Source organism: Eutrigla gurnardus (assembly GCF_963514095.1).
Source record: "Eutrigla gurnardus genome assembly, chromosome: 21".
NCBI lineage: Eukaryota > Metazoa > Chordata > Actinopteri > Perciformes > Triglidae > Eutrigla > Eutrigla gurnardus.
The window spans coordinates 14,045,801-14,069,800 of record NC_139932.1 but is presented as its reverse complement, the minus strand read 5'-3'; the positions used below and the strand labels follow the sequence as shown (position 1 = coordinate 14,069,800).

The 24,000-nt window shown below is 43.6% G+C and overlaps 1 protein-coding gene across 6 annotated transcripts in view; it reads right to left on the bottom strand.

Annotated features, from left to right (window-relative positions):
* Positions 1 to 7,950: 7,950 nt before the first annotated feature.
* The window catches only part of dock4b (dedicator of cytokinesis 4b), an 85,891-nt gene continuing 69,841 nt past the window's right edge, over positions 7,951 to 24,000 (bottom strand). For 2 of the 6 annotated variants that reach the window (XM_084039111.1, XM_084039113.1), the window contains 10 exons: positions 22,284 to 22,367; positions 21,577 to 21,696; positions 21,180 to 21,301; positions 20,149 to 20,269; positions 18,312 to 18,393; positions 16,948 to 17,057; positions 15,446 to 15,518; positions 13,426 to 13,542; positions 12,548 to 12,612; positions 7,951 to 10,436 (listed from right to left, as the gene is read on the bottom strand). In XM_084039111.1, coding sequence (XP_083895237.1) covers positions 9,981 to 10,436; positions 12,548 to 12,612; positions 13,426 to 13,542; positions 15,446 to 15,518; positions 16,948 to 17,057; positions 18,312 to 18,393; positions 20,149 to 20,269; positions 21,180 to 21,301; positions 21,577 to 21,696; positions 22,284 to 22,367 — 1,350 coding nt within the window. In that variant the 3' untranslated portion in view covers positions 7,951 to 9,980. The remainder of the gene's footprint in view (positions 10,437 to 12,547; positions 12,613 to 13,425; positions 13,543 to 15,445; positions 15,519 to 16,947; positions 17,058 to 18,311; positions 18,394 to 20,148; positions 20,270 to 21,179; positions 21,302 to 21,576; positions 21,697 to 22,283; positions 22,368 to 24,000) is intronic. The other 4 variants (XM_084039112.1, XM_084039114.1, XM_084039115.1 and 1 more) reach the window with 4 other exon arrangements.

Genomic DNA, 24,000 nt, shown 5'->3' with positions numbered 1-24,000 from the left:
CCTTTTACTGACAATTATTATTATTATTATTAGTTGGCTATGAACGCATTTTTTTTTAACTAATGGTGAGAGAAATTGCGTTTATAGGAACCATGTGTACATTCAGGGGAAAAGCTTGGTTTCTCTGTAGGCTGATGAACTAAAATATCACCTTTCTTGGATAACCTTATGTTAATCTGTGTTAAGGTTCCAGATATAAGTAGCTTACATCGCTGCCACTCCACCCACGCAGCTCATTATTTTTAAATGTGTTTTTTTCCCCCGTTTGTTAGCCGCGGCTTCACTCGCTACCAGAGCTTGAAAATGTTACGCACAGCTATGCAAAATCCTACAAGATGACACATCACTGTACCAAGCTAAATCAACACATACAAATGGGCTTGTGACAGCACAACAGAGGGAGCCTTTTTTTTTTACAAATACACACCCGAATGCATTCTATATGCATTGAAGAAACGTGGCATGAAATGGATCGCCGAGCATGAGACCAGTTAACCATGAAACAGCTCCACCGAGTGAGATGGACTGCATGAAAATAAGGTATTAACATTAAAAAAAGGAACAACCACAGTTTCTACAGAAACAAGGCACAATTCCTGACCGGAATTTGAGACCGAGCGCCTGGGCGGGCCAGAGCTGGCGACAGCTACAGTCGCCCCCCCGGGGAAGATGGTTTATCGATCGGTAAAGCCCCCGCCAGGTGTGTTACAGTTGGTTCAGGAGCACCTCTGATTGACTTAGTGTGATGAGAGCATAATTAAGACTGCAGCACATTAACAGATGGCTGCAGCATCACACTGAGAGTGATTTAGAGAGAAGATGCCTGGTCTGCATATTATAGCATGCCGAGAAACCTTGCCAAAGCATACAGCGCACGTACGTATGATAGCTGAAGTTGCTTAGCAATGCGTGCACAAGACTCATCATACTGATCTGAAAAGAAAGACGTGAACGATCACGTTGTGTGTAGAATCTCATCAAAAATATTGAGTTTCACCAGTTTTTTTATCCTTCAGGCTCCAAGATTGTCAATTGCAAGATATTGGCACGTTGAATTTCTCCTCATTTCTGAATTTTGCTGAACCGTGTCTTTACTGTTTTTCCATGTTTTGGTCAGGCAATTACAAAAGACTACTGCACTATCACATTAAAAATACAGCAGCTTGCAGTACATCTCGGCATGACCTAGAAAAACGTGTCCTGTAATGTGTCTTAACATGTCTCAGTAAAAAGCTGATCAGTTAGCAATTCAAAACTCTTTTCGTCTCCGCTAAAACCAAGAAAGTAGAGCACATCGTTGCAGTTCTACTAAAGTAGTTATTTAGTAGCTAAACTACTAGAAAGGAAAACGGAGCAGCAGTTTGTTTTATTTCTTCTGGAGAATCTCTACATACAGTAGAACTGCATCCTCTACGTCAAAATAAATAATAAAAAATGAAAACTAAAAATGGTTTAGGAATTCCATTCACCGCATGTCCTGGAAATGTATTGAACAAGCGATTTGCTCATTGTGTTTACTTCTATTTCCCGGTTTTCATCAAGGCTTTCATTCTGCCAGTCTTCTGTTTGGTTTCGCCCCATCCAAACAGGATAAAAAAAAAAGTTAATAGGGGAGAGGAACCTCGGGGAGCAGATGAGAAAACAGTAGTCACTATTCAAGCCACATACAAATTGATGACAAGACCAGAAAAAAAATCAATAGGAATTCATTGTGAGAAACCCCCTCAGAGCTTCACTGCCAGAACAAAAGAACAATTCAGTGTTCTCTAGCTGAAGCGGTAATAGCCCAGTAAAGTCATTCTCCTGCAGGAATCAAACCATGCGTGCTGAAGCAGTACATTATCCTTCTCCTAGCTAACCCCCCGCCGCCAGCAACCCCCCCTGCCCCTCACCAGCCCCCCCAATCACGTACCATGGCGCTAAATTCTGACAGTGTTTTCTTTTGAAACACCATTTACAACTTGAGGGCACTCGAAAAAACAAGCAATGAAATGAGAAGTTTGCAGGAAGGCAAAGAAACAAAAAAGTGTTTCTGCTGTTCTTTTGGCAGCCAGTTAGCCGCTTTTTGTTCAACTCTGCAGAAAAGTCATAACCACTTTGTAAATTTAAGGGAAAACAAGCAGCTGCTGCTAGCCTTCCAGGTGCTGCTAGCTCCGATACCAATCCTCGGACTAAAGGGTCTAAAGGCTATAAACAGCGTTGTTGGATGCCATAAATATTCAGTTTTACTTATATTGTATTTATGGAACAAGCATTTCTTTAAAAAAAAAAAGAATACTGGCAGAGAAGATGCTTCCCACCACAACCACACACCCCCACAACTCATATGCCTACAGAATTTACTATGATCGCATAAATGGTCTGGTCCTATTCCACCCAGATCTGGTCTCCTCCACTGTTTGAGGCTGACTCGCTTTCCCTTCGCATTATTCATTAACACTTTTTGTATGTCAACAAGGACACCTTTAGGGGTGCGATGCATGTAAAAAATAATAGCTGCTGTTGCAATTTGTGTGAGGTCAAGTTACATTATTAGTGGACCACAGATGGTTTTAAAGGTTCCCAAAAACATGCACACTGCACTTCTGAAACGCTCCTATAGAACACGACTCATATCTGCTCTTTTTTCTGCACCTTTTCATGCAACTTCTAACATTATTTTGTTTTCTCTTGTGTTGCTGGAGCTTTCTTAGTCTGCCTGAATGCTGCTCACCTAAATTCCCTACACTCTTCCTCTTCAAATTGTGTTTTACATTTTGGTGTGACCAGACTTTTATTGTGTCTCTATTATATTTAATTGTATAAGCTGCTGACAAGGCCTCTACAAAACTTATGTTGCTGTATGCATACCTCTCCATCTTAGTGATTATAGACAGAATAAACCACTATATTATGTCAATTAAGTTTTATATTGTATTATAGCTTGACGACTGCCTTCATGATGAGGTAGAAGTGTCCATGTCATGTTTTTTCAATCACAGAATGGGAAGCAGCCATGAGGGCAAGAACCAAGGCTTTCAAACATCACTCTCCAGTCACAGATATTAAACTGTACTCTTAACTTGAGCTACTCCAGCACAAAGCAGTCTACGTTATACTGACAGAGGTCAACTCTCCCACTACCCTTACTGTACCAGCCTTCTTGCCCTCGTGCAACCCGTGAGCTGTTTTTTTTTCCACTCTTTTTTTAAAACTCAACAGCAAACCCTTATGGGGACAACACTTCAAAATTCCACCTGACCTTATGTTTATTCATGTGTGCAGGAGAAACAAGAAAAAGGCCTCTTCGCAGCCGAACCAGCCAGACAGAACTAAGGCGATCGCCCAAGAGAGCAGAGCCGGAGAGAGCCTAACATTTAATTTAATATACACCCCCACAGAGAATGAGAGTGGGGTGACAGCTCGGTGTCGGAGAAGGGCAAAAGAGTACCTTTTAGCATGGCCGGCCTGATGCAAGTCTTGATGCAGCTGCCCTCTGGTCCTGCTGTGCAGACTAGAGAACCGCAGGGTTGGAGGGGAAGCCGGGATCCAGAAGCCTCGATGGGCACCAAAGCTCAATAAATGGGGTCGCCATTTGCTGACCTTCGGTGGGTGACTCACTGGAAGGATAGGGGCATATGATAATGAGGGAACTGCAGTACTGTAGATCAAGTGCTGGATAAGAGAGCCTCAAGTAGGGTTTTATGCTATGACAGTTACAATAGTCAGTTACAATGACCCTTAAAATGAATAAATAAATCATAAAATTCATGAAAAATAGCTAGAATGAGCTTTAATATAACAAAGCCATGTTAAATGAGGGAATTAATTGTAAGACAACATCGGCTATGAGCTTTTAAAATAATATCATATTGATAATTAACATGCGGTTGGTGAGCTGTGTCTCTACCCTTAACAATATCTGAGACAAACAAATGAATTATACATGTTTGGTCAGATTCTGTGCAGATTAATACGGACTTGGATCCATTCATTCTTTGAATAACAAAACAACAAAATAAACTCCCCTGCTTTATCCTGGAATCTCACATGAGCATAGCTGCTACATTATAATGGAAAAAGGTGTTCACACAAGCAACTATTCAATTCTAACCTTTAAGCTTTGAAGCCTTTACTTTGTTTCAAGAATAATGAATATTCTGCTGCGTATTCTACAGAAGCTGTGTCGATGTGTGTCACACCAAATACTGTGAAGCCAGTTTAAAATGAATTTCACCCAACAGAAATGCAATGGGTTAAGTGACTGGTAACGGATGATGCTCCATTAAATCAATTAAGGTCTGCTGCGACACCTATATTATATTATAAGTTCATTTCACGTGTAAAACCTGCTCTTGTTATGCGTTACTATGCAACCAAACTAGTTCTAAAACGGTGTCAAATCTATTTGAATCCAATTGAATTATTTATTCAAATACAGTCCATACAAAATATTTACTTTGCAGTCAAAATAACATTTGCCACAAAGTGCGATAAAAGATGAGTGCTTTTAACAGTCGAGTCATTTCCCTCTATATTGTAAAGCAAACAGGTTGAACCCTGCACTACATCTTACTGCAGTGGGTTTAAAAAAATACTGCACAAATCTGCAGGAAGGAATACAACTTCTCTTCTAAGAATACACACACACACACACACACCCGTCTGCAAACACATATGTCTGCATTCCCCTGATCTTTTTTGTCTTGTACTCCCTCTTTGGCATTCAAAAGCATCCGAAAAAGTAAAAGTCAACTCCTCATTCAGCTGAGGCAACAGTCCTCCTCCGAGGACAGCACAAGTCAAAAAAATTTAACTTCACTCATCGTGCCATTAAAACAACCTGGAGTATTTGAAGCTGTCAGGTTGAAAAATCCCCCCGTAAGCCACCGAAACACAACAGAGCCGATATATACGAGTGGAGCAGGGAGATAAAACGCGCCATCTATTCTCGCGAGTTCCTCTTTGAAACTTCTTTTTTTTTCGGTGTGCCTCTGAGATGGAGGTTCTTTGCTCCCTGCAGAGCTGCTCCAGCTTCTCCTCTCCCTGGAGAGATTTGCAGAGCGAGACAAACACCTTGGGTTTCTCTGCGGCTGTGTGTTCTCCAAAATTCGCCCCAGGCAACTTTAAATTAATACCTAGTACTGCCTTTCCCCCTGATAATTATGTATCATCACCCATGAACGCTATAAATGGAAGATGCTCAGTGCTTTTTATAATAGGGCTAAACTGCACCGCAATAGTCTTGCGCCGGATATAATGAATGCTGCGTCTTTCAGAAAACGTGCTGAACGTCTCGACAATTACAGGGAGCTCTGCAGGTTCAAAATATTTACATGTTATTAGACCTCTGTGCCTTCCAGCTGTGGTATCCTTTTGTTGTGAGCGAGCTATCTGTGCTGCTTTACAAGCGGGGAAGGCGGCTTTGTTCGCTACAACTACAAGCAGAACGCAGCTCACCCCTCCTCAACAGACTGACAAGCTCACGGGAGGTTTTTGTAACGGACAACAATTCTCCCAGGCACGATGAATGGCGGAGGCATGTCCATCCCGCCGCTGCAGCGCCGGCCCTCTGCTACGAGGAGACGCCGATTAGCTGGGAATTCATTCCCTGACGTGATAATTGCTGTCAAATTACAGCCAGCCGCCAACATTTATGATGGGTGGTGACAGGTGAAGTGTGGCCGTCGTCCAATCGCCATACTTGCACACAAAGGTGTATTTATAGCCCAGACTAGAGTGAGGGAAGGTCCCTTTGGTCAAGCAGTGCTGTTCCATCAACACACAACTGTTGTGCTGACTGTGGCTGTGGTGGTAATTACATGCTTTTCAATGTTCTCCCTTGTGTGAATGTGTCTTCTTTCATCACACACTAGTAAGTCATCTGCAGCCCCCCTGAACCCACGGATGCAGGGGGAGATTTCAACAGTGGAGAGGATCAGATTAACATTTGAACCAATAATATCTGTAAATAAAAATGTTTTTTTAATTTTTTTATTCTGTTTATTTATAGTTTGGTTCAGCAAAAACATGGACCAAACAAATGTATGTACTTTTAGGTGTACGTTACAAGTTTTTTTTGTGATCTGATAACTATATTCCAAAAGGCATTGGTGTAAAGGGAATTAAAAAAAGAAAAAGAAAAAAAGCTATTTAAAATACCAACATGATTCAATAATAGGCCTCTCACTCCCAGACATTTTTCTCATGCTATATATAAAAAAAAAATAAAAAAAACAGGTGTTTCTAATAATAGCAGCATTGGCTCATTTCTATTCAAGTGTGAGAGTGACAGTGAAAACTAATTAACAATAATTGCATTTCCTACACCTTCCTTTCTTTAAACATGACTACAGCCCTGCTAGCTACTCTGTGAGAAACACTGATGCTAAATGCTATTTCAGCTAGCATCCTCGTTAGCAGCTTTCACGTTTAGCAATATAGCTGCATGCTAATGTGCTTGTAAACATTAACCCTAGACATAAAACACAGCTGAGCCTGGTGGCGGTGTTATTTGTTTTGCAGCGTTTGGGCGTAAACCAAAGTAACGTTTAAAAATAAAAACAATAAATAAAAACACAGCATACTGCTTTATGTCGAAGTTAATAAGTTAATAACGTCCCCATTTAAACGTATTCCGTGGCAGTTTTAGGTGAATAAATAGGCAAACAAATATATATATATATAATAACACAGTTCAACACAGGTGATAATGTGACTGGTACATACCTGCAGGTTTAATAAACTCTTAACTACCAGTAGTCCCCGGACCCTGTAGACAACCCTGACACGGAAAATCCCATTTTTCGCTTCCGGAAGCTGAATGAGTTCAATCAACGTGAACTCACGCGCGTGCCTGCCGAATATTTAAAAAAATAAAATAAAAAAAGCCATCATCAATGGAGCTCCGATACTTCGAGTCACCATGGCAACCCGGTGACTGAATAAGAGTGAATTAAGTAGTCAATTAATTGACTTAAAAGATGTTAATAATATTACCTGCTCATGTTTCTGTTGTTTACAAAGCTGACTAATATGCAATCAGGGTTCAACTCCTGTTGCTCAATAGTGGGATTTCTTTCTTTTTTTTACCTTGTTACCATGGTAACTGAGCTAGAGGTTTAAACACCCAGAGCAACCCTCTTCTCAGGGTTAACAAACTGGAGAGTTATAAGGAAAACCTGCTTTTTGAATGCAACCCCGGAGGACTCACTCAATATTCACTCTCTATTATTATTATTATTATTATTATTATTATTATTATTATTATTATTATTATTATTATTATTCATTTATGTTTTACAGTTTGGTTTATAACAACATCCGGCGGAAGTTGTTGTTTTTTTTCATCAAAAAGCAGACTTTCACATTTGCGTTGAAGGTAATCCACATTACTCACGGTTACCGTAGTTACTACAGTGATACTTCGTTAAACAGGAATGTTAACGAGCTACAGCAACGCTACCTGTCAAACAGCCAATCACATTGCAGCGATGCAACAGACACCTCATCCCATGTGGCATGGCGGCGCGTGCTTTTTGCCATTCCCTTTAATGACTTTGTCCAACGCCTGCTTTTGTTCTCCGACTCTACGGGACTCTCAAGGCACTTGACATTGAACGTGTCGTGTCCTCGTGAGCCTTAGCGAGTTTGAACACGGTGCTAAATTTGAACATTTTAAGTGTAAAACATCCTTTCTCACTAAGTAGCAGTGCTTTCAACCGGTGATATATTTATATCCCACTCGGCCGCCGCCAACAATCGCTTGTCCCACCTCCCTAAATCACTCCTGCTTCCTTGCTTCCTTCCAGGAAGTGAGCCAAGGCGGCGGCCATTTAAGTCGAGGGTGCATTATGGCTCATCCCTCACGCTCTCTGCATCTTTGTTTACCTGAAACCTCCACGGAATACAAATTGTAAGTCGCAAATCTCCAACATGTCATAGCAAAAAAAAATCGTCCAATCAGTCCAGTTGTATTACATAGGGCAGTTTATTGAACTTGTAAATGTGTTAGGTGTCATTACGCATGACCTTAGCTTTTTCTACACTCACAAAAACCATAAAAGTTTGAACATTTATAATAATAATAATTTGCTGCTTCAACGTTACATTCAAAGCTGTAAATTGTTATAGCTACATTTTTGTTAAAAACACAATATTTACATTAATTGCAATACACAATTTTTTTTTAATATTTGGCATACTTACATTAATCTCATCATATAATTTACAGGTTCTCAAGTACTGATTAATGTGAATATTTAATCTCAAAAATTCACAACAAATAAAAATGGAAATTAACCATACAAAAATCTGTAACATAAACAATACTAAAGCTACCCCCCCACCCCCCCAAAAAAAAAAATTCAGATCGATGAATATTATATGCCAAAACGACCTCTATTTTACAAAACAATGTGAAATGTGCCTGCCACAGAACACTTACTTCACTGCAGCACTGTGGTCGGACTGAGCAACTATTCATAGTGCAGCCAACTCACGTCCATCTTTTTTTTTTTAATCAAAACCCAAAGTAAATCTCAACTGTACAAATATTTGACAATGATTAGTTTGTAAATATTTCATCCACAGAGTCAGTCCTTGTGTGTTGTAAGGTTTGTCACTGTTCCAATTACTACTTAGAGAGTTCATAACAACAGTACTGGTCAAAATACAGATGATAAACTCTTGTTTGTGCTTGTCTTGACTTCCAAGTGATCAATAGATTACAGTTTAATCAGGATTCTTTTTGTGTGGGGGGGGGGGGGGGGGGGGGGTGTGGAGGGGGTTAAATCACATTCTTTCGTAAAAATGTCTTTTCAGTTGAGCGTTTCCAAGCTTCTTGATTCCAGGCCCCAGTTTAAGAAAGAGTTTCTTTACAGCACATTGTATATTTCCTTTGGCACAATACTTGGTAAACCCCCCCCACCTCCACGACCCCACCCCCCCTAAAGATCTGTTGTCATGTACATCATGCAGGAGGGACAGTGTGTTCACATACATGGCAATGGTCAAAAGGCAACGGTCAAGCTTCTAAGCATGCAATTGCGCCAGTGTTTGCCTGCGTGTTTTGGTCCGGGCTCATGGTTTCATCGTTAATGGTGGGGGGGGGGAAGGGGGCAATTTTTTGGTAAGTGTGAAAAGGCTGATTTTAAGATTCTAGAGAGAGAAGGGCAGTAGAGTGGTTTGTTACGAAGGCAACTCCCCACTGAAAACCTCTCTAGTTCTCAGATTTACATGTAACCACGGGGAGTTAAATGAGCCTCGAAAACCCTGCCATTACTGTGCTGAAGTGACCTTTACCAAATGTTTTACATCACTGCATTTTTCATCAGAATTCTAAAAGCTTTTTTTTTTTTTTAATTTCTCTCCATTTAATTTTTTTTTTTATCTTAGCGTGTTTAAAAATGTTTTGCCCATGTGTGATATGACTTTGGGAACACATCCGTTTCTACTACACTTCACTGAAATGCATACCCGAGGCCTCTAGCACCTTTTTAATCCATATAGTATACAAATGTAAGGAGTCGTTTAAAAAACTAAACCAAAAAAAAAAAAAACGTGCAAGACTCACGGATAAAAGACTCTGTTTCCAATACTTAAGGCAAAAACAATTCTCATATATATACCAATATACATATATTTGAGATTATTACATCTATCAAAACTGTGTTTTTCTAGAGTGTTCTGGTAAACATGTGTTGCGACCGACCGTGGTGACCTATTACACAATACTAGAGCTAAAAGTGCGGAATGACCAAGTCAAAGTCAATGCAATGCCCTCTAGTAAATACAAAAAGAAACTTTCATTATTTGACGAGTTTCTTCAGGGTTTGTTGTTTTCCGTTGCCCGCCTGTTAATTTATAGGCCCGTGTCTTTGATTGAAGTGTAGGTCAGGAGTATCAAACTGAAGATCCCCAAAAAAACAAGCGAGTGCCCAGTAGAAAAGTGCAAAATACGCCAGTGTGTTTCTTCTCCAGACCGTGAGCCGAGCCAGCACCTATAGCTGGGACACCTTCCTGGGCAGAGGCCTTGGTCTGGGGACTCGAGGGTCGGAGGTCCCGTCCAGCTTCATGCTGCCAGTGCGGAGCTGGTGAGGCTTGGGCGGCAGGGCTGGGGGGTCCGCCTGTGGGGGGATGGAGAGACTGTGGGGCAGCGGCACGGGCCTGCGGGGGTTGTTCCTCTCGTACACGCTGTAGGGGGGAGGCGTCTTGTTCTCGCGGCGGATCGGCTCGTCCGAGCTGCTGGAGACGGAGTTGGGCAGGGTGGAGGGGGGAGGCAGCGTGTGGGGCGGGTGGTCGCCGGCCGGCAGCTCGGTGCCCGAGGCCTCCGACACGCTGCAGCGGCTGAGGGAGGAGATGCCGCTGCTGTAGCTGCCGGAGAGGACGGGGGAGTTGGAGACCAGGCTGGTGGACTGGCACTCGGTGGGTGAGGGGGTGAAAGGTGGCACTGTGGTCTGGAGGGAGAGAGGGAATATTATTAGTAGTATTATTGGTTAAAAACTTGTTTGTCCCTTTGAATATGAAGAATTTATGCAGATTTTCTGTTAAATGATGATTGTTTCAGCCCATAGCAAACTGAATAATTGGATTTTGGACTGCTGGTCAAACCAATTAAACACAAAGAAAAGGCGATTTAGGAATTTTGAAGGGCATTTAATACAGTTTTCTATTGAACAATTAATTGAAAAATATGAATAAGTAATTAAAATTATCATTAGTCAGTCCCGTTTCTACTTGTGACCTCTAAGTTCTGCCAAAGGTTGGTTTTACTAATTTTTGGTGAAAGAAAGGAGCGAAAAACTAGTCCACAGTCTGAAAAAAATGTGCATAACATAATATGGCATTCTTTTTAAATCGATGGAAAGCATGCAGTCATATTGTCTGCATCCCTTATTCCTCTGTCACCAACATGTGTGCTGACACAGCCCCACAGCAACGATAAATACGTTTTTTTTTTACTTTTTAATAAAAAGGCGAGGCAGTGAACAGATTGAGAGGGCCAGGTTTTTACACTCCATCAACCAGCCCTGTGCACCGAGACGAAAAAACACAATATGCCGCTCCCCCCACCCCCCCACCAACCCTCAAAAAATCTGATCGCTCATCAAAATGTTTTTCTAAGCAATTACACCATGTTGCCATTATATCTGCTCCAACTTAATTGGATCTAGTGGTGTATACGATTGATCAGCGAGGTTGTATTGCTCACGCTTCAGGGGACACACACTGAGAGAGGTCTCCATTTGACATGCGCCACTGGACAAACCTTTTTTTTTTTTTTCCCCACATCTGGGGGCGAGCATGATGGGGAATTTGTGTATTTAATACAGTGCTGACAAGCGGTTTAAAACTCCCGGTTCTCCAGAGAGAGAGGCTACTGCTGAATAGCAGTTCTACCTAGATGAGCAAGTGCAGCCCTGTCAGACTGGCACCGTGTGTTTTCTGCAGGTTTGCTACCGTCCTGGGGGTTTGTGGTCTGGTAATGGGCCCCCGGCTGCACTGACTGATGTGTGGTCGGCGTGCGTGCCGGATAATGGGGACCCCGCTGGAGGTCCACGGAGAACCTGCGCTGTGATGGGCAGCTTGGTGCTTCGCTCCAGGCCTCTTCTATCGCCGAAGCTCACACACACACCTTCACAACGCACACCTCTGATTGACAGAGCATGCTGAGCGCCAGGCTGTCACTCACACTTTGCTTTCTCGTACACACAAACAACTGCAGCCTCGGTTGTCGTCACATGTAAGAAGACATCAGGCCCGCGGAAAAAAAAGAAGGGGAAAAAGCCGGGAGCTTAGCACCGTTTGTTCGTGACGAGCCCACAAAGACGATAACCGTTAGCAGGAGACACGCTTCGCTTCACTACAGTTTCAAAACAACTTTTTTTTTATTCTTTTCCGAAAGCTTAAGCTTAATCTTTCCTTGACCTCTCCTGCTTCTGCAGACTGGTATTAACTACTGAGAGGCTCGTTAACAACCAATCAGAGCTCGGAGATAAAGCAGAGAGTGGTGCAGACGAACACTGGAGGTCAGAGGTATTAAAAGCTCGCTCCGACATTTGAGAGATGCTGAAGTGAACATTCGGTCCGGCAGCACGCAGGTTTCATAGCATCATAAAAACATTACAAACGGGGATCAGCCAAGTTGAATAAAATCCATCTGCTTTTTGCATATTTTTGCGAGCGGGCCAGGAGGTGACCTCCTCTCAGAGTTTGAATTAAACGCAGAAATAGCAGGTGTCCTTTAAGCCAGCGCGATGAGTACACTCCAGCCAGTTTTGGGTGCTCTGTGGGGGCTGTGTCGTAAAAAAAGAAAAAAAAAACTAAAAAAAAAAACTACAAAATCAGCAGCACTGGAGGAGTTAGCAGCTTCAGTGAGCAGTAATGCAAAGCTCCCAGGCCTTCGGGTTGACACAGAGGAGGATAAAGACCCCGGAGCTGGCTGGGTAAGACGTTAGCGGTGCAAAGAAATAGGCCCCGGGGCTGTCACTAAGCAAGGTCAGGCTGTCTCAGCGAAAGAAAGGGGAAACAATAGGATAAAAAGGCCCCAAAAGGAGACAGAACCAACCTTTTGCGGCGATCTGGACACGGAGACGGGAGACTGCGACCTGGTGCTTTTAGACGAGGATCCTGCTGACAACCAGATGAGAGGGAGAGGGGTGGAAGAAGAGAGGGCAAATTCAAATTAGAAGCGTGGTTTTTCTCCCGTTCACCGCGATGACACAGCGTGAGTCATGCAAACATTACACACACGGAGCCGAGAGGGGCCATAGGCTTAAAGCGTCAATGAATCAAACAGGCGCTGGATGCTCTGCGGGTCCTTTAGGCTGCCTAAAGCTGTTTCTACATCCAACAGCTGTTACTGCTCGATGCAATGAGGGCAGAAAAAGTGTGTGTGTGTGTGTGTGTGTGTGTGTGTGTGTGGGGAGGGAAACTCCATCTGCTTATTAAGCTGCTGGGCAGCACAATATATCAGCAAGCACTGGGGGATAAGTCAAATCTGTTGCATCTGTAAATAAGTAAACAACTAAAATACAGTTTGACTTGATGGTGGAGAAAAGTGTTGCTGAAAATATAATGACATGCATTTCTCTGGAGGCCTGGAAGGAAAGAGAAAATAAAACACAAATCCAAGAATTGAATGGAATTTCAATTTGAGGTTGACGATTGCCCTCTCAGAGTCCACGGAGGTTTTCAGCCTCCTTCTCGGCTGAACTCACACATCTCATACGAGAATGTATATCAGCGTTTCAAGCCAGGTTAGTAGAGAAAAATGCCGCTGCCGTCGTGTGTGCGGATGCGATTAGGAGCGACAAGCCGGGGAATGGTAGGCGAGAGCTTCAGACGGGAAGATGTCGTAGTAGGAAGAGGGTCGGCGGAGGAGCCAGGTGTCAAAAGTCGGAAAAAATTAGTATCATTCCTCATCACCGGGATCGACCACTTTACCTGCGTACGGTGGCCTAGGAGGTACAGGAGGGCAAAGCAATTTGCCAAATGAGTCAGAGAAGGATGGAGCCCCCTCTTTGACACTGTCTAGGCTCCAGCTACTGGGCGTGGGTCGCACTTACGGTACACAGAAACATCACAACGTCACTCAACAGGATAAGGGACGACACAAGACAACACGGAGAAACACACTGGAGGAGGACGGTGAGATAACTGGAAACAAATTAGGAACGATTGAGCTGCATTCAGAACATATTGGTTTCACACCAGGATGAAGGGCGTTATGTTACAAACCCTAAAAAACTCAGCTTCTTCCAAACAGTTTGGGTTCTTTCTTATGACTCATTTCTGTTTTTCCACCTTTTTTTGTTTTTGAGTTGGCAGACCTGAAAAAGGTGATGTCACATACTTGTATGTAACTTAAAGCATCACTCATTCCAAAAAGCAGATTTAGAAGGTACATAGTCAATAGCATTCTTTATTCCTACTACTACCACAATCTTTACCATTACAACTAATCAGTCGGCCAGAAAGCTTATCAAACTAATTAGCATAATTCAACGTGGCTGGGTTCAACAAGCCCAATAGCTGAAGAATGACAGATTCTCACCTGGGTGCAAAAAAACACGCATCAGTTTTAAAAAAATAGATAAATCCAGAGCTGAGAGTAACAAATCTGGGACAAAAACAAATCTTTTTTTCCTCCTAAACAGTAAAAAAGCTTCTACTTCCTGGTATTGATGGCAAAAAAACCCCAACAAAAAACAAGAAACAGCCCAGTTCTGTGCCACACTTGCATATTTGGTGTGAAAACAGGATGATGGTTGTTTTTCCCGTGAATATAGAATTCAGAAGAGGAATTTAATCATAAAATACAAAATCTGTCCAATAAAACTACTTCTTCTGGTCGTAATCTCAGACTTATAGGTCACATTCAATCAAACATGAAGCTCTAAAGTAGCCAATTCCAGTCTAAGAGCTACATCATTTCTGTAAAATAATAACATTTAATCCACAGTCGGGGTGATTGGTGAGGTCACGGTTAATGGCGTGCCTTCACTTTCCTTCCCCTGCAAGCTGAGAGTCTCGCCATAACAACGCTATATCTGGTAGGTGGAGGTATAATTTAAGACTCGAGGCAGCAGATGCGGCAAACAACACTTTGACACTCTCGCAGGCTTCGTGTAAATTTTAGCACCCTTCATGGGCGTCGCATGCATATATAAGGTGTCACGTCGCCATATTGTGGCGGTTCATCTCGCTCTCGCTGCATTATTCACGGATCGCGCTCGAATCGCACGGAAAGGTGAAGGAAGTTATCACATCCGGAAGTTTTCGCTCTTTATTTTGAGGAGTCTCTTCCGCAATCCTTCGCAATTATTTCACTAAGTGTTCGCAAGCGGCACTGATGGGGAGGAAATAACATTTCATGTGTGGATTTTACAAATTTCAAGTTCAGAGAAAAGCAATCAAACTGTTTTTTTTTTTCTTTCCCGGGTGGGATAAGCTTTCCGGTCTCAATTCACAGTCATATCTTTCCCCAGACAATGCAAGAAATCTCTGAAACTAACTGAGACTTAACTAATAGATACAAATTCATACACCTGCCATTTTAATTACTCTTTTTTAGGATGAGGGAAGATGAAAAGCTGTAATATAGACAGCGTGTCTGAATGAAGAGTCGGAGGAAAATGGAGGCCAGTGTGTGTGTGTGTGTGTGTGTCCTGAGGCGCTCCCTAAAGCAGCTGTGTGAGCACAGATGCCTCCAGTCACTGTGGTGAAACTGTTACACACACACACACACACACACACACACACACTGGACAGATGACCGCCACGCTGGATGGCGAGCGGTCGGCGAGAAAAAAAGATAAGATGCTCGCCGCAGCACAACCTGCGGCGCTATGCTAACAGTACAAAAAAGGATAAATAATAAACAATACTACTTGAGGGGATTCCCTCTGAGGCAATGTGTATTTTTGACAGATTCACAGGAATATGTGAGAGCTCAGGGTTTTACCTTTGTCGGGCGCGGAGAGGTTGGGGTCACTCCTCGGTAAAGTGGCGTCGCCTATCTGATGAGGAGCAGCCCTCTGCACACAAGCAGGAAAAAAAAAACCTCAAATGAGTGTCAAATATGTACAGCGTGAAACAGTTGTGTTTGAGATAAGATAGGTAAATGCCGGGCTTTAGCGGCGGAGAGGAATAATTGAATATTGAGCGGTTAAAACAAATATCAAGGTGTGAAATCTTCGCCTCCTAAATCCAATAGAAAAGGAAGACGGAGGGAGGCTGGGACGGCCACAGAGTCGGAGAGAGAGAGTTGAATGCGTAATGACCCTTATGTCCGGCGGCGGTGTGGTGTTTTGTCCAAATGGATGAGCCCCCCCCCCCCATTCATCCTCAAAAAATGGATAAATCATCCACCTTGTTGGTCTAATTACAGTAAATGTTACAAGAGATCAATGTTTCTAATAATCAATATTCCATTAGCAGCTAATAGCCGATCCTTCACCGCTGTCTGCTTGGAAATAATCGTGGAGGCCTCCCGATGTCTATTCATCCGCCCGACTTGAAAACGATGGCTTTGATTCATGGCAACCAGGTGGAGTGTGCCAGCAGTGGTGTGACCAGAACTGATGAAAGGCCTTCGGAAAAAACACTTTTTTTTTTTTTTCTGTTACAGTAGCTCTGTCAGCGAGGATGGAGGGTGCGACCGCGTTACACGCTTCCCTTCAGCGAGAGAAGACGCCGCGGTATCGTGTTGTTCTTGTCGCCTCTTGTTCTCGCTGTGCAGGCGATTTATACTATAGAAGGAAGCCGCCCCATTAAGATAAAAACACACCATACAAGCCGGATCAAACCATATCTTTTGACACGGTTGTGCATCTTCCGTATTGATGATTTCGACCCGTTACGCAGTGATTCACCTGCGGTCTACGAGGAACACGGCCCTGCAGCAACGAGTGTCTGAAATAACCCGAGTGTGAATCCGTGGGGATGCTAATATGCTAAATATGCCTACATGATGCTCCACGAGGTAGAATAACATTATTTTAGTCGTCAAATTACATTTTTTTTCCTAGCATCCCATTTCATAAAAAGGGTTTAGATGTACTGTGTACGTCTATTGCTGGCTTACCTTTGCATTAGTGCAGCGTATAATCAGAGCCTCAGGTAATGTCTTTTTTTTCTTTCTTAAAACAAAATATAAAATACATATGGAACAGCAGGAGCACATTCTTAAACTTCCCCCGTACCGGCAGACATAATTTCCTCATTGTTCGGTCACCGAGAGGTCAAAAGCGTATTTGTATATATACATATTTTTTTATACGTTGTTTATTTGTATAACCTAAGGGGGGATGAACTCTGCATCTTTATTTGACTTGATGTTAAAAATCCATTCTGCGCTGGAACACTATATATAGCCGGATCCAATAAACGGCTATGTTGTGCCGTTCCCTCTGGTCATACCACCCACACCTCAGTGTGTGTGTGTGTGTGTGTGTGTGTGTTAACCTGCGCGGGGTCCAGGGGGTTGGGGAAGATGGCGCTGACCGGTCGCTCTCGTGGAGACAGACAGGCATTTTCTCTGGAATGCTTGTGCTTCTCTGCCATCTGCGGTGAACCTGGAGAGTATGAGACGCGAGAGCTTTTAACACACAAAAACACACAATAGCATGTGTGCGACACGGGAGGGACCAAATAGCAGCAAGGTGTTAAGACTATTACCCACAAATACTAGCAATCAGGAAAGGCCAATCTCTTTCTCCCTTCGAGCCTCTCCACCATTCTTTCAGCCTCACTAGCTCTACGACATGATAAATGGCCTGCCCCCGTCCTCACACACACACACACACACACACACACACACACACACACACACACACACACACACACACACACACACACACACACACACACACACACACACACACACACACACGCACACACACACGCACACGCACACACACACACAAACATGCACGCACACACACACGCACACACACACACAAACATGCACGCACACACACACGCACACACACACGCACACGACAATTACAACCAGCCAGAGACACATGCTAAACCTCGACACAGATACACGTGTAACACATGCACCTAGAGACACACACACACACACACACACTCCGACTGTATAGCTCTCCATCCATTAGCAGAGGCGATAGCACTTGGAAGGCCATCATATGAGTACGAGATCGCCATCGCTGGCTCTCATTCAGATAAGACCACACAGGCCATAATTCTCCACAGGCTTTATGGGTAGACAGAGGCCACGTTTTATAAGGGCGCCAACCCGCTGCCAGCAAGCTTACCAAAGGGGAGCGCACAAGCCTCCATAAACGTCTTCATATATATCCTGGCTTTTTTTATTATGATGTGGACCGGGCAGAAACGCGTTCGATATTCACACTGTGGAGGAAGCTTGGACGGGCCGGACTGGACCACGGAGGTCCGAGAGGGGATTCTCCACGGAGCCGCAATCATCTCTTCCTCTCTCTTGCATTTTCCATCGGCTGCCTGTTTCTTCCATCCCATCTCATTTTGTATTCCCTCTATTTTCTAGTCTCTAACTTTCCATTCAACCCTCGCTCCTCCCCGCTCCCTTCTTCCACCCCCCCCTCATCCTCTCCTCGCGTTCCCCTAGCTGCCGTGCGACCCTCCCTGACCTCGCCAGACAGGACGCCGCGGCGGGTTTGAGAGAACATCGTGTCGCTGAAAGGTCAGAGGGTTCAGTGCCTCCCAGTGTTCAGTGGGTCCAGCTGAACCTCGGTCCTCTTCCTGAGTCGCTCCGGAGCGAAAATATCAGCTAAAAGCCCGACAGTGTAGAACATTGTTAAATGAGGAGAGTGGCCCCGTCTCACCTCTGGCACTGGAAGGGGCGGAGCTGGTGACATTGGGCGAGGCAGAATGGTTGGAGCTGAGGCTTGAGGTAGACGGACTGGGCTGTAGATGAAGAACAACAACAACAACATCACTAACATGAACCAGAACATCATGAAACGCTCTTTTACATAGGAAACACGAATGAAGTGGGCAGATAAATCTACGGCGTTAATCTTCAGCTCAGTAATTAACACATGAGATTTGGTTTATTACACAAAGTCGGGGCAGCTGTGGCCGCCGCCGAGTCCTCCGCTAATCAGACGATCGGTGGTTCGATTCCCCCGCCGGCTCCTCCAATCTGCATGTCGAAGTGTCCTCGCCCCCTAAGGCGGTGCCATTAGTGTGCATGTGTGAATGAACATTAGATTGGATCCTGATGAGCAGGCCTCAGTGTGTGTGTGTGTGTGTGTGTGTGTGTGTGTGTGTGTGTGTGCGTGTCATGTAAAGCCCCTTGAGTGGTCGGAAGACTAGCAAATGCAACTCCACCCAAGTCCATAAAAAAACGAGTGTTGGTTTTATGGGGGTTACGTGCATACGGTGCATAAACATACTTATAATGTGTTATAATCTCATAGCACTGTATAATAATAATATTCATAATGATTTATAACAATAATCATAAAACAAAAAAGCACTTTATATTGACGTATAAGCTAAAGTATCATAATAGTTGCATGTTTCTGCAGAGATCAGAGTGAATTACAAATCTCATAGTTGACATACATTACAGTCATTATATAATGCATCATAATAAAGGTTATAATATGATTAGTCAAAGTAGCCATCGCTGCTTTAAGTGAGGTAATACAATTCCTGAGATTTAAGTAGATCAAATATATTACAAGCTGGTTATATGGATATATCAAATCATTAAATCTACAAAACATTGTAGAAGTGAATTATGAAGTATTACTACACTTATAAGTGATCATAAAATGTTCCATAATGTGTTATGACAGACTAAAACTATTATTTCCTACTGCTATAAACAGATTATAAGACATTAAAGTGTGTTTATGATGTATTATAGACAGGTGTAGACATGAGAGCGGCACAGATTTCATCATCAACAGATCAGACAAGAGAAGATGTCATCCTGTTAAAAAAAATATCCATGCACGATGTATCGCATAGTCTGCAACCGAAACCTTGAGAGCCTGTTTTTCCAGGAGAGAGAGGGGGGCGGGGTTAAAGGCGTGAAGCACTTTGTGAATTTAAATGCTCCGCAATGATACTCGTCTGTCGGATCAGCGTTGGGTGGATTGTGATCTATAGAAAAGAAGCTATGATGTTCTAAAAAAAGAAAGCCATTGTAATCGGCTCAGTCGGATGCCTGAGAACGGCCTTTTTTGCTTCTCGCGCTCGCGTCTGCTTCCTGTTATTCAAGCGCTGCCAGGTGCAGCAGACATGCTTGCCAGGTAGTTGTCAGCGGCTTTCTGAACGAGCCAAATCTAGTTTAGATTACTGCTCAACTACAGCAAGCTGCCTGGACCGACCACACAAAGCATCCCTTTTTTGTTGTTGTTGTTGATAACATCACGACAATTTGCTCGGCCGGAGAGAGCGAGCTCTGAACAAGTGAGAGACGACGAGAGAGAGAGAGAGAGAGAGAGGGGTCGGGGGAGAAGAGAGAGATGAGGGTGGAAGGGAATGAGGCGGATTAAAAAAAAGAGTATTGCTGTCGGGAGCAGGAGGGCAAACGTCAGGATGTGGACTCAATCTACTTACCTGGGGGAGCCTGAGAGGGAGTGTGTGTGTGTGTGTGTGTGTGTGTGTGTGTGTGTGTGTGTGTGGGGGGGGGGGGGGGGAGATTACCTGCATGTTGAAGACTTCATCCGAACTCTCCGATTGCCCGGTGATGTTGCTGACTTCATTGGAGGCCTGAGACGACAAAGAGGACGAAGAGTAGCGGTTCACCGCGGGGTAGCTGGGGAGACTGGGGGCGAGAGAGAGAGACACAGAGAAAGAGAGAGAGAGAGAGAGATGGTTATGGTGACTTTCAATCAAGGCAGATGGGCTGTGGTAATTTGTTTCATTAGCTTTCAGATGTTTCACTCACAAAAAAAAAAGAAAAAAAGAAAGAAATCAGCATGAAAAGGCAAAAAAGGCAGGCGGGGAGGAGGGAGGGAGGGAGGGAGGGAGGGAGGAAGACAAACGGGGGACATAAAATGTCAGATCAAAAGAAGATAATCGATGCGGCAATCGCAGCATTCCATCAAGCACTTGTCTGGCAAAAGTGTCAAAGAAAAGGTTAGCGAGCAAACACAAAGGGGTATTCTTTAAAAGCAAGCTGTCGCTAAAGAAGATTTAAAAAAAATATATGTAAGCCAAACAGTGACCGAAAAAAAGGGAAAATCATAACTCAATAAGTGAAAAACGTGAAATGCCACCGGGAGGCTGAAAGTGTGTGTGTGTGTGTGTCTTTGCCCCCTGGGATAAGACTGTGGAGGAAGAATGTCGCAGGTAGACAGAATGGCAGGGTCAGTGAACACATCAAACACACACACACACACACACACACACACACACACACACACACACACACACACACACACACACACACACACACACACACACACACACACACACACACACACACACACACAGATTGCCTACTGGCTTGGCAGCAGCCATCCAAAAAGATCACTGCGGGTGCCAGCCAGACACCCCCACGTACAGAACGGACAGGAAAAGTGAGAGTCGGTGTTCAAGGTGAAGTGGGGACACATTTTTTTTTGAAACCGAATGAATCAAGAGAAAGCAATTCCTTAAATAAACTAAACATTTTTGGATGTATTTAACATTTCTAGCACAAAAGAAAGAGAAGACACTGCGAGTTGCTTCACCTCCGCCTGGCGAGCGCCCTGCCGCCGTCCGGGCTGATGATGTTGGGCACGGAGTTCCTGCATGTTCGCGGGCTCCCGTTGGTGAAATGCACCGGGCTCGCACGCACATAAGCCGGAAACTCCTGGGGCGTTGGAAAAAATTGGAGAAGAGGCAGTGCACATGATTAAATGCTTGGTGGCCAGCGTGAGGCTACGTCAATAAAGCACACACGAAAAGCAGGAGGAGGAAGTGTGTTTAATGAGGAGTGGCTGTTCCTCTCGCTCGGAGAGCTGGAGACGTCTTCGGCGTTCACTTCCATAAGTAACAATTCGAGGTGAATCGTTAACACAGTTTTAATGGTCCTCATACATAATTGATAGTCATTAAGTGACTGAAGGATCTGGTGTTCTGGCCTACCTGGATGCCGAGGCTGGACTTCATCAGGTGGAACTGGTCCACTAACTTCTTGTGAAGAGGTCTCATGTCCTGGGGGACGAACTTCTCGTGCACGGCGAGGCCGTACTCCAGGATGTGTGCCTGGGTAAAAAACAAAGCACATGCATGAATTTATTGAATTTATTCCTGTCATCGGTTGTGAATCACTAACATATTTGGCTGACTCGTCTCCCGAAGCGCTTTATTCAAAATTGGTCTGCAAATTTGGCGAAATACTCTCCACTTCAAATGTGATTGTGGAATTGAGTTTTGACATATTTCAACTTCACTTTGAGAATACAATGAGATTAAAAAAAAATATTGGATAAATCTGATAGAGGTACTAGAGCTTGCATACTTTCTGTGAAGCGCTTTTCATTATTAATTTAAAGGACTTTTCAAAATAAAATACTTGTAAATTATACGTGTTTTGGTGAAAATAATGAATTCCGGTCGATAAAGTGATTTTTCTTCTTTCAACACAACTCTGCAACTCAAGGTCCACTTCCTTACTTGCTCTGGAGTTTTCCAAAACCTCATAAAATCTTCACCTTCACATTAAAAAAAAAGCTCCATAACAAGCGAGTGAGGTGACCTTAGGTATTGTTCCGTGCCTTTTCCAAGGTCACGCTCCCTATTCCTCATCCCCTTGTCTGTTTTATGTATTTCACACATCTTTGATTTCCCACCTGTTCAAACATGAGTTCTCTCAGTCGGCCGATCTTCTCGCCGTCCTCGGGGTGATTCATGACGTAGTCCTTCACGAAGAAGGCCTGCGTGGATACAAAAAAAAATGCAGAGCATCTGTTTATGCGCGCACCGGGAGGCGAAGCGGTCGGCATCCTGCACCGTCGTGTTTCCTGAACCCCCCCACTGCTCTGACACGGTGAATTAGTGTCAGAGCAGGAATTCAAATTTTAATTTAGTGAAAAAAAAAACAATCACAAACATGAGAAAATATCCAAACAGAGCAGATTGACACCCAAACTCAAACAGGGGTTTAATGCTCCTTGTGTTGTGATATTAATATTGAGGGACCAGAATAAAAAAAAACACTAAAAATAGAGAAAGGAAAAACACTGCCAAATGGTGGGATCAAAGGATTGATTTTACATTGATTCCAGGGGCACTTTGGGTGCACTTTCATCATGTTCATTCATGTAACCGCTTCCTGTTAAACACCGTCTCTTCAGAAACATCATACTTCTTGATGATGGGTTACAGAGGACGCTTTCTCTTCGCCTCTCCAGACATTTCCCTTAAAAAAAAAAGGCGACTTCAAGGAGGATCAGATGAGAAACACTCGCTTTGAATGTGGAGAAGCATTTTTTTTCTTTTTTTTTCGTAGCGCCCATACATTAAACACCAGCCTCATGCTGTTTTGCAATCCCATCAACCCTTGCGTCATCAGATTACGTTAAATCCTTTTTCAATCGGCATCTTAGTACACAAAAGAGGGGAGACTGATGAAACATCCAGCTCACAATCTGCTTTTCAGATCTACCACAGAGGGAAACCCAACAAAACAAGGCTGGAAGGTAAAAGGAGGAGTTTGCAAAAAAAAGATCAGCATGGTTCCTCTCCCAAGGACACAGCTGTTTATCTCCAAAGTGACAGAGCCAGATGACAGTTGAAGAAAAAAGATTGTCTGTGCTGCTTCAAACACAAACGTAGATCCCTGTCAATGACCATGGGCGACTACGGCTCGTCGACTAGGAATCCTCCATAAAACAAGAAATATTATTATTCCAGACAAACAACCTCAGACGGCAATCTTTAGCAAGATATCATATATTAGTATGCGCTGGACACGATACGAAAAGAAAAATAGTTTATCGCACAAACGCACTATTCATAAGCAACGTGCCATAAAGGACACATGCAACAGGTCGTCGTTCTGAAAGAGTGAAGGGGAAAACTGCACCCGAGGACCCCCAGAAAAGGCAGTACGAGAATCAATAATCTCCCACGGATGATGGAAATTTTTCGTCGGGCTGCAGGGAGTGAGTCTTCACCGTGGAGTAGCTCAGTTAATCATTAGAAAAGTCCAATTAGAGAGGGAACGCTAAAGGGGGGGAGGGTGATGCGGGGGGGATAAATCAGACGGCATTCCCCCTCAAGGGTGGCAACTCAAAACCAAAGCAATAAATCTGAATATTAATAATGACAATTTCTCCTTCATTTGCAGCGGGCGCTAAAAACCTCCGCAGCTGTCAATCGGCATTACTCTGGGAAATGAATTGATCTACGCCGCGTCGCACCCCGAGGGGGGAGGAGGGCGCATGAGATATTATGCAAAAGAAAAAATTTGTGTTAATACCAGCAGTGCGTTCGTATCTGCAGAAACAGTCCGCGTCCACCTCGCTGCCAAATAACTGAAATGTGTGTCACATTTTCATTGTGCGC